The 11779-nt window shown below is 38.6% G+C and overlaps 1 protein-coding gene across 1 annotated transcript; it reads left to right on the top strand.

Moving 5' to 3' along the window:
• Window positions 1-1335: 1335 nt before the first annotated feature.
• Window positions 1336-3206, top strand: LOC137164994 (protein CLN8-like). The gene is made up of 2 exons (XM_067566064.1): window positions 1336-1878; window positions 2818-3206. Exons 1-2 carry the CDS (start codon window positions 1336-1338, stop codon window positions 3139-3141), a joined length of 867 nt encoding a protein of 288 aa, XP_067422165.1. The 3' UTR covers window positions 3142-3206.
• Window positions 3207-11779: the final 8573 nt, after the last annotated feature.

Here is an 11779-nt window from a genome sequence, read left to right on the forward strand (position 1 = left end):
ATGCAGAATTTGCACAGAATTAATGTTGTGCTCAGAATTTCCTTTTTCCACCACAGAACTGGTGCTGCAGAGCTGCTGGATGCCACCGGGGGGCACTAGACTCAGCAGAGCCCTGCTCTCGGGTTTGCAAATAGAAGACACTGCCAGGTGGACGGAAAGTGAGCTGGAGGGTTCCTGGTATGCCCTGCAGGAAGGAGGTGGCATGCAGGAAACTCTATGCAAGCCCGGGATCCAGCATCAGGCTGTTTCTCCCTTTGCATCGCTGGACTCTGGGAGGGGATGCTAGTGTCTAAACTGGAGGGGCCGGCAGATGGGCTCTGGGGGGTAAAGGGTGCGAGTATCTGGGATGGGAGTGCCCCATGGCTGCGCTCTGGGGGTAGGGAGTGTGGATGTCTGGGATGCGGGGCGGTCCTGCAGCTGAGGCTTGAGCGGGAAGAGGATATAGGTGTCTGTCTGCAGGACTGGATTCTGGGAGGGAGTGGGCAGAGAAACAGGAAGTGGGCTATTGTAGCGGTTTCTTTAACTCTCTGCTCCTGAGTAAATTTTTTTCTCTCTGTATTACTACAGATATAGGCCATGTCTACACTAGTGAGCTTACAACGGAACAGCTGTATTGATGTTGTAAGATCATTTGTGCTGTAGCTGCTCTAATAAATACACATACAACAAGTGGCAATAGCCAAGATGCTCTCCTACTGACAGCGCTGTGCACACTGCCCCTTATGCCAGAGAAACTTACATTGCTCAGGAGTTGGTTTTGTCACACCCTGAGCGACATACGTTTTGCCAAGATATATGTGGTAGTGTAGATATGGTCATAGTTGCTGACAGGTATTTTTAAATAAATTACCAAAATAACTGAAGCTGGCATGACTATATAGTGTTATTTTGAAAAGTCATATATGGAGAATTTTAAAATATTGTGTGCATAGTTTTTAATTTTTTGGTGCAGAATTCCCTCAGGACTAAAGTAAGAAAACAGGGAGTCTTTCTCTGTCTCATCTTCTCTTTTATATACCTGATTGAGACATTGAAAGCTAATTATCAGCTTTGAACAGGTTTTTTTATCTCAGATCTAAACTGTTTAGAAATATCAGTGGAAACTCTAACAAACTCTAAACTGTAATGAAACGAATGAGCTTTCATAAATGGGGGGATCATATACACACACACACACATGTACAGTCATTCACTACAAGTCTCTTCTGTCTTTTTTTTAATTACAGATCGGTTTCTGCTCAGTGTAACAGCACAGGCTCAGTAGCTTTAAAAGGACCAAAGTGTGGGAGAGACGCTTCAGACTCCCTCTTAATATTTTGATTTAGAGACGAAGAAATGAATCTTGAAAATGATGATGCAATGTTCAGAGCCATATTTGACTGGGACTACGTTCTATGGGAAGTTCGTTTGAAGTTAGTAGCAGCTGGATTTTTCATCTACCTGGGTGTATTTCTTCTAGTTCACTGGCTGTCCTCATGGATCATTACCAGTTATCACAATTTGTCAGCAAAGGAGAAGGTCTTCTCAAACATAGCTATCACGCGTGGCCTTTTTGGAATTCAGTGTTGTGTAGCTGGGTTATGGGCCTTGCTCATTGATCCAATTTTTCAAGTTGACCAAGTGTATTCACAGCAAAAGTGGAGCTGGTTTCATTGCTTAATAGCCTTTGGCTTCATCTTACTTGAAAATGTAGTTGTTCATGTGTCTAATACTGTTTTCAGGACATTTGATGTGTTCTTGGTAGTTCATCATTTATTTGCCTTTGGTGGCCTTCTTGGTGTGATAACTAATGTAAAGTGTGGACACTATCTTCCCCTGATGGGATTGTTACTTGAGATGAGCACTCCTTCAATTTGCATATACTGGGTTCTTCTAAGGGTAAGTACTTGTTGAATTAATTATTCGTGATATTAGTTTTTGTTATAAAACTCACATTTCATCCCCTCAAAATAAAAAATTGCAAAGAAATATTGGCCTCCCTATTTGGAGATCAATCCTTCATTGATCTCAGAACTATTCTGCCAAACTTGAAGTGAATTGGCCATCAGAACCCTTAACTTTAACACTCTAAAAGTACTTAAATATTGTCCAAATTCTTTTATTTACCAATTATGTAGCAAAGAAAAAATAAGGAAAGATTTTTAAAAAATTACATTACAGACTCATTAGTTGGGATCTAGCACAAACGACTAAAGATTAGGTGACTAAATCCTATTTTTAAAAGATTTTTTTTTTTTTGAGACTGAAAATAGTGTCATGAGAATAGCTCATCAGCTCCAACAAGCTTAACACAGACCATTACATTTCTGCTTGAGACTCATGGTGTGTGCAAGGGGTGTGTCTTAGTGGTTTAAGCTTTAATTCCTAAATATATGGATTCATAGCCACAAGCCCTAACAGGATCACCTCAGCCTTTCTGCAGTGCTTTTAATAAGAATTTAAACACGGCGGTCCTGTTTGTGCACAAAGATGCTAGAGCAATCAGAGAGTCAAGGTCTGCCTCGGTGGTGATGGCCAAAAGTTCCCAGACCCTGCTAACCCCACTGCACTTTTCTGATAGGTGGTCATTTTGATTGATAGGCTTCCTCCATCCAACTGCTCGCTGCATCTAAGTGATGCTGTATGCATACAGTTTGCAAAGTAGTTTAGAATTCTGTGTTTTTCTCTTTGAACTCTAGAGAAAAATGATCGAGAGAATGTTTGTATGGCAGTTTACACTAAATACAACAGGAAAGCTAAATATATATCTTATTTATAGACTGCCTTGTCTTTTGAGATGTAATTTCATTTCTCTTACTTTGTTGTTCTATCTTCCAGATTGGCTGGGTTAACACCCTTTTTTGGAAGGCAAACCAATGGGTACTGATCCATATGCAACACTGCTGCATGGTCCTTTCTTATCACATGTGGTGGGTGTGTATTTCCAATTGGAATGATGTGGTGGAAAATCTGGGATTTCCACATTTTATTGTATACTTCATGGGGTTAAGTACTCTTACATTAATCCTTAATCCATACTGGATATACAGATCAACTCGGAGGGTCTTCGGTCCATTTGACTGGAGCTATTCACTTTTCACTGCTGTCTTTGGATCCTCTGAAAAATTAAATAGTGAAACAGTCCAAAAGAAGAGGATATAATGCTGCAACAGCTATTAGAGTAACAATAAAGTATGTCCAGAAGAACATGGTTTCAGATCTACTACTGAATAAATGGAAGTAGAATAGCTTAAAAGAAGTCTATGAATATATTGACCATTTTGTAGATTGCTATCTATATCGTATAGTCATTAATCAGAAGCATTTTAAAATTGTGGATGTCCGTATTTAAAATACACACATATACAAAACGTGTGATTTTAGTTAGGATTCATGCCAGTAACTTCAGTCCGGGAGCATAACATAATAAAATCTCACTTCTGAGGGAAGTGGCAAATAAGTGATAGAGAGCTAATGGAGGTGTCATTTGATTCATAAAAATCTAGAGAATCATAATTTCAAGGGTGTTGCCATCTGCAGGGTGGCAGGGGAGGATCTTCCTTGCGCATCCCCCCCTGCTCCAGGTCCAGGTCCTCCAATTAGTGGAAGTTTTGATAATACAACTTTGTCCAAAATCAGTCTAGTTGGGTATTATTCAAAAGCCCTTTGTCCCATGAACACTATAGGGCCAAACATAAAAAACCCCAAACAATTATGTAGCTATATATTTTCAACAAAATAATGAAATATCAACTTTTAAAATTATTTTTTAATGCATGGATGCATTGCTTGCATGAAAAAAGACATTAATCTTTGGTAATTCCAGTGAGTTCAGATTTGACATGTAGGACTGAAAATATTTATTTATCAGTCATCATCTGTTTCATCTCTGTGTATGGCTCCACTGCTAGATACATAGTCACATTGCTCCTCATCCGTGTCACACTCACACATCGCTGTGTAAGGCAGATGGCTGGCCAGACATTTATAAGGTGGTAAGCAACTCATTTTCCAACATGAGCTTTTGATTAGCTGAAGAATTGTTTTGGGAGCATGTGGAATTTTATGCATAATTCCTGTGATCAGTCCATCCTCCAAGACCTATTTGTGCCTGATAGGGAAGGATAGTTTTGGAAGCACTCGATCACCCCGGAGCCATTTCATTGCCTGATAATTTGCCCTCTTAGTAACAGATATAAATGCATCCCCTGTCCATAGCAGTTTTTCTCTGTTTGCTGCTTGGAAAACATCCACCACAGAATTGCTTTTCTTACACTGATTTTTACATTTTCAATTAAAAGCATTTCTTTATAGGAAAAAGTAGGGAAAAGAAATGTAACGTATTCCTGGAGGCTGTGTAAACTGCTCATGGCAGGAACTATGTAATATTTTATACCTCCTAAAGCATCCTGCACATCAGTGGTATTGAATTAATAATATTATTAACCTGCCAGTGTTTGATACTTCAAAACCAGAGACTGAGGCTGATATGTATCTAAACTGAATTCTTATTTGGGAATGGGGAGTTAAAATATAGTATAAAATATAGTTAAAAAATAGTATATTTTATAGTAGCTAGGGTGTTATATTTATATTTGTGACTTTCACCTTGATAGTGTGCCTTGAGCACCCAGATAGCATGGACGTAATATAAGAAGGTGGATCAAACTCCTTTACTTTTATTGGAGAGAGGTGCCAGGGAAGGAGGGAGGCTCAGAACTTGTTAAAGGGAAAAATAAAGGATGTTCTCCTGGTATGTATCCCTCAAAAATTATAATATCAACAAGTAACCTTCACTGTTATGCAGATATACATAGAAATCTTTCATTGCTCTTGACCTAAACCGGTAGTCTCTATTCTCTTTACGTTTTTTTAGGTCTGAAGGATGAGATATTAATCATGCCTAAATGCCACTAAGAGTAGGTATCGGTGTTTCGTGGGCTTTGCTAACATAAAATTGGTGTACTGCTTTAGCAGGCCCTCGTGCTTCCACATGGAAAACCTCCCGTTGACATCAGCGAGAGTTGAATCAGGCCATTACTATCATGCTGCCATCACTTGGAAAATTTTTGCCTAATTCTGAATGTTAGCAAGTTAATGTACTCCCTTTTCCAGTTCAGTGCTGCAGACTTCATCTTTGCCGTCATCAAGATTGGGCTAAATTATTGTAGTACTTTTTATCAGGCAGTGTTTATCAACGAGTTTATCAGCAACTTTTTATTCAAGCAGATCCCTGTTGGAGGCCCAGTACAATTTGAGTTGCTTGACTACTGTCCTACAGGCCTAGCATAGCTTTAGTTGCTTGCTTGGCTATTCTGACCCCTGTAGCATGACATCTTCCAGTTGGCAGAGACTGAATAACTTTATAGATGTCTCAGTTTCTGCACACCACGGCACATAACAAGACAAAATACAGATACTGTATTGCTTGCAGCTGCACATAGATAATGGTAATGGAAACAAGAAGTTGTCCTTGAACGTCTTGGGCTACACTGTTTTATTGCCAAGGGGCATACTTTTACTCCGCCCCTCCTATCGCCAGATGTTGTTTTAACAACCCCAATTATTATAATAAAAATAAAATATCATTAAAAATAAAAACCCAATGTAAATAATTAGCATATATAATAATTTAAAAAAATTAAGTAAAAATTGTTTATAAAAAAATATAAGTAGTCACCACTCAGACAAAGGGGGGTGCTCCATCAACACCTGACTCCGCAGGAGGTGCTGCCGTTTGGACCAGAGGCCACTGACTCCCTGGTGGGGCCCCTAAAAAAAACCGTTCCTGTATACAGCCTTCTGAGTGACTGCTTAGTTCTCCAGGCTTAGTAAATATGATATATTGTAGTTAATTTTAGGCTTTGTATCTAACTAGTATATTTATAGAAAACCTTGCACATTAAACCTTATTGATCTGCAAATCGGACATACCATGTCTCATTGGTATTCACACTGATCACAAAGTGTCCAGAACCAACAGTCCCAAGCAGATCCCAACACTCTAGATAGGTATCTGGTTCTAAATTTCTGACTGCAGCACTTATGTGCTGTGTTCCTCACATTGACTTTGTATTTTGGTGTTTTTGTTTATTAAATCATTTTTTTATTCTTACCTCAAGCCCTCCTTTAGATTGCTAGCTGTGTCCAAGTCATGTACATTTTTCTTCTTGTACAGTAATTGAGGATTTATATACTGTGCCCTCTCTTTCTAGAATATCCTCCCATTGACCTCATGGAGATTTCCACTTGATAGGGGTTTAGAAGTCAGTTTAAACTGTCTTTTAAACACTGAATGTAGTTGGGTTCTTTGTAGAATAAAGCCTTGTGCATGATATGCCATGTTTGGCTTGTTTGCATATATGATTATTCTGTTCAATTATTATAATTTGTCTGACTCTTCCATTTACTTTTTTACTCATGAAATGTCTGCCTCTTCACTGTTCAACATTTTTCATTTTGTGTATTGACAATGTTTTATTGTATATGTTAAGGATAACTTCCTGTTTAGAAACTAGGAATAATTACAGTATAAACTTCTCATATTAATGATATAAAGGAATAGGTAAAAAATTTCCCACTCTTAATGCATTATGGATTATTAATTGCAATGTAGCTTCACAATGCTTGTATTTTGTATGGGTAAATAAAAATGCACAACTTTATTCCTTTAGTCTGTATAATATGTGTTTCAGCTGTGTGGCCTGTGTCTGAGTTAGGCCCTAATCCTGAGGACATGCATGTGAGTAACTTTACACATATGCACAAGTATTTTCAGAGGAAGAGGTCTAGTGAAATAAAAATTACATTACAAAGCTTAAAAGAGATACTGTCTCTTAATCATTTCGTTGTTTGTAAATTGGGAAGAGAGTTTTAGATTGCAGGATGCAGTATAAAACCCCCATCATTTACAGAATGGTTTTACAAAAAGTATAACATTTTTAAAGAAATGCCATAGCTTTGTAAGTGTACCAAGGACAGAAATAATAGTTGTAGCATCTGACACCATGATCAGTTATCTATCGCCATTATGAGATGAGACATGTCCACCACTCTATACCTCCTCTTTTCCTGACCTATTTTAAAATCTAAAATCGACATCTTCTCCCTATCCTTCTCTTTAACATACTGCTTTTATTTGCATTAAAGTTTTAGAAAATCAACTATCCTAAATTTCTAAACATTTAGCATAAAAGAACAGGGAATGTGGATAAGAGAGCTCGCATTGATATTAGGGGAATTTTGACAAATGACTGAAATCTCTTTTTATTGCAACAAGTTTTTATTAATTCTGTGTTAGCTGTCATGATTTAACATTAGCAAGCATTTGTCATACAAAAACTTCGTCTTTCTGAGGCACGATTTCTCCCATTATCTTGCCAACTTTATAATCTCTTTCATGGGGTGTCAGGAACAGTTTTAAAAAAAACTATCAAAAGCATTGGGAGAATTACATATTTCTGTGATATTTTGTAGCACTACTTGCAGAGCAATAACTATATTCTTTGTTTTATTTATCATTACATCGAAAGACCCTTAAAAAATCAATTTACCTTTTCATAAACAACATTCTACATTTTACTTCTACCAAGCTGTAATCCTCGATACCTTTCAGCATTAAATAACAGAAGATGGTAGATGAGAAATCTGAGAAACTATTGAAAACAAAGGTGTTACAGTCACTGACGTCTTAATGCGGAGCAACTGGGGTGTGCGTGTGTAAATTAAGTCACTGTTGAAGTGGAAGAGTGTTTGATTGAAGACTGCATGTGTATACCTACCACACATTCAAGAACTGGGGCCCTTATCAGAAGAACAGACAGAATACCATGGATTTTGATAAACTGTAACTTACCAATAAATTAAAATACAAGAGTTAAGCAAGCAAGTGTCTTTGCCTCACCTCCTTTCCTTTTGACAACCACCCCCAACCTCCAACAGGAGAGAGACTGGTTCCAGAATACCCCATAGCTCATGGTTAGGGCACCCTCCTAAGAGGAAGAACTATGTTCAAAATCTTTCTCTACTTCATGCAGAGTCCCTCATATCCTGGGGGAGTGCACTAACTACTGGGCTAAATGTTATAACAGTCAAAATCACTTCTATTACCACCCTCCTCCAGCTGCTGTTTTATGTGGGGTGAGACGTGCTCAGACTATGTCTACTGGATCAGGACCCATGAGCAAGATAGCTGGGAAAGTGTCTAGTCTGAGGACCCGCCTGTGTTTAGGCATGAACTCGGCGCCCCAACATGTAGACTGAGCTGACTGTGTATATGCAGAAATGTAGGCATCTCGGGAACTTTAATGGTGGCAACATAGGTATCTACATGGTTAAGTGGCAGCTACTGGGGGTTTTGAGGATCTGCGTCGCAGTTAGACTCCTCAGTCCTTTTGTGGATCTAGCCCTAAATGTCTTAATTATAGGAATCCATTAGGAAGTAAACGAGTATTTTTGTCACTATTTGGCCTTTCACAGGACTCGTGGTAGAACAATAAAACCTGAGGTGACTAAGGGGTCAGTACACTCTTCTTATTATTTGAGAGGCACTTGGTATATTGTTCTCAAATTTGGTGGGCTGAAGAGATGATGTGATGGACTCTTACTCAGTAGACATTTAGATGATTACTCACATGGCCGAATATTAGTTTATAGATAACAGTTAATGACTTCCAGCAATGTATTGAGATGCATACTTGGATAGTCAATATATTTTTATATTGGCTTGATTTATTTTTTATAATGGAAGGTCTCCAATTCCGAAGTGTTGTGTGTCTTAAAGAAAATATTAGATTATTATAAGAAATTTCCTAATTATGGAAGATTTGTCATTGCTATCTATGTGCTGTTTATTGACATCTGGAGGGAGATCCTCAGCTGGTGTAAAATCACAGCTCCATGGGCTTCAATAGAGCTGTGCCATTTACATCAGCTGAGGATCTCGAGGAGAAAACAAAAGCTGACCTTAATTTTGGAGATGCTGCATTACTCAGAACCAAAAGTCTGAATCTGAAAGGAAACAACTTCAGAGAATTCCAGCATTAGCTCAGGAAATTCTCTTTGTTCACCCACAGGAGTGACTTTCTTAGGATCTGTATTGGACACTGTTAATGTAAACAGGGATGAATACAAAATTAGTTTATATGTTGATGACATTTTTGTTCTGTTGAAGAATGCATCCTCACCAGTTCATCATGACTTAGTGTAGGTTATATTTTTGGAGAATCTCTGGTTTCACATCAATTGGAATAAATCACAAGCAAGGGATGTATTCAAAAGACCACAGCCTTCTCAATTTCAGCACTTTCCAGTTCAAATATGCCAAGAAATCACTTATTTAGGTGTTAAGATTTTTCCTAATCTTCCCAAAATTGTTTCTTTAAATATATTTTAAACACATTTTTAAGGAGATAGAGTGATGACATCTCCTCCTTCCATCCTTACTGGGAAGAATAGAAATAGCCAAAATGAATACCTGCCCAAAATTAACATATATCATTAGCCTGTTGGCTTTCAAGGTTTCTCCTTTGCTCTTTGCTCGAATAAATAGGGTCATCGTGCAATTTATATGAGATAAAAAGCAGTCTTGCTTGTCACAAAAAACCCTTAAAAATCCTGAGCAACTGGAGGTATGGAGTTGCCAGACTTATATCTGTATTATCTAGCATTCCAAATGCGTCCTATTGTAAAGTGGTTCCCCTCCAGTGGATCTGTATACACACTGGCCTGGTTTGAGACTGAAAAAAGTGTAACTGTGCCACTTGGTTCCGTCTTCTTTTCTATATCTTAAGAAGCTACCCAGGCCTTTAGGAAAAACCAATCGTATCTACATGAGGCATTCTGCAACATTTTAAGATGATTACAACCTCCAGTCTTACTAATTCTCTTCTCATACCACTATGGGAAAACTAGCGCCACAGGATAAAGGCCAAGTCCATGCTTAAGACAATTTGGATAGAAAAAGGTTTAATGAAAATCGATGATGAAAGACCGCCCTCCAATTACAAGTGTAACTAATACCAGTTATTGCTGCCTCTCAGTTCCTTCTTGCAGCAGCTACACTCAAAGATTTATTCAAGGATAGGGAACAAGTGGTGTGTTTCTACTCTCCCACCTCTAGAAGAACATGTTAAGAAATTCTGGAACACCATATTCAGTGCTCTCAAAAACTTTGTGTCATTATCTTTCCTTCCCCAAGACTGTGTATTTTAGTGGTACTGGCTGAGTTGCTGTTAACCCTAAGTAATGGATTGCGGTTACTATTGTAGTGGCTAAAAGCTAATTTGATAAACCGAATTCTGCAATTTCTCCTGTATACACAGACACACTTAGTAAGTTCTCTACTACTGCATTAATGGAAAACTGCCTCTTTCTAAGACAAATGCTTGCAAAAATACAAAGATGTCTGATCACACATGAAACTGTTGCATACTTTTGCAGGTTCATATATATTAGTCCCCAGTACTCATAGGCTATGTTCTCACTTCAATAATTGATGCGCTGCATGACTCTATAGGTACAGTTGTTTTTCCCAAGGTTTTGCAAATCATGAATGTTTAATTTTGCTATTTCCACCTTGGACGTGTATTTACATATGTTTTGTTTCAGTATGTGTTTATATTTTATATCACAATAAAGTTAGATGTGATGCATGTTGCTGTAAAATATTTTTTATGGTACTTAGTCCTCTTTAGAATAACTGCAAGGTAATAAAAGTTCCACACAAGTAAACTTTTTTGTAAACCATGAGTGAGAGCTGGCAGCAGAAGCCTTTATGTGTGTTCTCCAATTTAGAAAACTTTGAAAATAAAGAATAATAACAAAAATATAGGTCATGGATTTTTTGCCAGGGCTGCTTGTTCTCCTCTCCTACTTTCTTTCTGATTCATCTCCTCTATTCGTTTCTGCAATCCACATGGGAACAGTGAGGACTATCTGTTTTCACAAGAGGAAGAATAGCTTTGTTGCATACGTAAGACAGATATTACTGTAAAATCTCTTTGCTCTTTTTTCATGAGTGGAATCTGTTGCTCATGCAGCCTGTTCCTTTCTGTTTGCCCTATGCAAAGCAGTACTTAGGGCTCTTTGATGGAGGGGAGTGACTGATGAGACACAGCAAACTACTAAAAGGACTCTACAAGTTTTGGAGGGAGCAGAGACAAGCAGAGTTTAAAGGAAGCAGTCTGCAGTCCCTTGCTTTCAAACCCCTGGCATGGAAGTAAAGAGAACGCAAATCTGCTGCTGTGTGTAACCCAGAGAATATTCTGCCACCACTGTCTCTCTGTTCACTGTCTCACTGTTCTCTGTTCACTGTCTCTCTGTTCACTGTCTCACTGTTCTCCGGGGAAGGACAGGGGTCAGTATAAGAACCTTAATGAACAGATGGGTAGGCACTAGACTTATGTAGCCAGTGTGACGTTCCCTTCTACAATCTGGACTTCTATATTGCTGTGTCACCCCAATCCCTCACTCTTGGAGCCCATTTTACACTTGCTCCACTGTGTGAACCCCCACTCCTGGGTCAACCCACACACATCCAACAGCAAGCACATGGATCCTAACTCACTGAGTGAGTGCCTCTAGCCTGGGATTGTAGACCCCAGCCACCACACCCAGTCTCAGATGCAGCCCTAGGAAATGACATCTTACAATGTTCAGAGCTGCCCACTGCACATTGCAAGATCATTGGTTCATCAATGCTACTGATATGCACCAGCCTTGTCACTTCAAATGGAGTCTCTAAAAGACCTTAAATCACATGCACTGCTTTAGATAAAACAAACAAACAAATGTAATAAGT

Source organism: Emydura macquarii, unplaced genomic scaffold (assembly GCF_026122565.2).
Source record: "Emydura macquarii macquarii isolate MOO-44397 ecotype Brisbane River unplaced genomic scaffold, CSIRO-AGI_Emac_v2 contig_2719, whole genome shotgun sequence".
In the NCBI taxonomy this organism is placed as follows: Eukaryota; Metazoa; Chordata; order Testudines; family Chelidae; genus Emydura; species Emydura macquarii.

What these genes read in the sequence shown, in the direction of transcription:
- LOC137164994 (XM_067566064.1), top strand. Translation starts at nt 1,336, where the DNA reads ATGAATCTTGAAAATGATGATGCAATGTTCAGAGCCATATTTGACTGG. An exon ending in TATACTGGGTTCTTCTAAGG is followed by an intron (nt 1,879 to 2,817) that starts GTAAGTACTTGT and finishes TCTATCTTCCAG; the next exon opens with ATTGGCTGGGTTAACACCCT.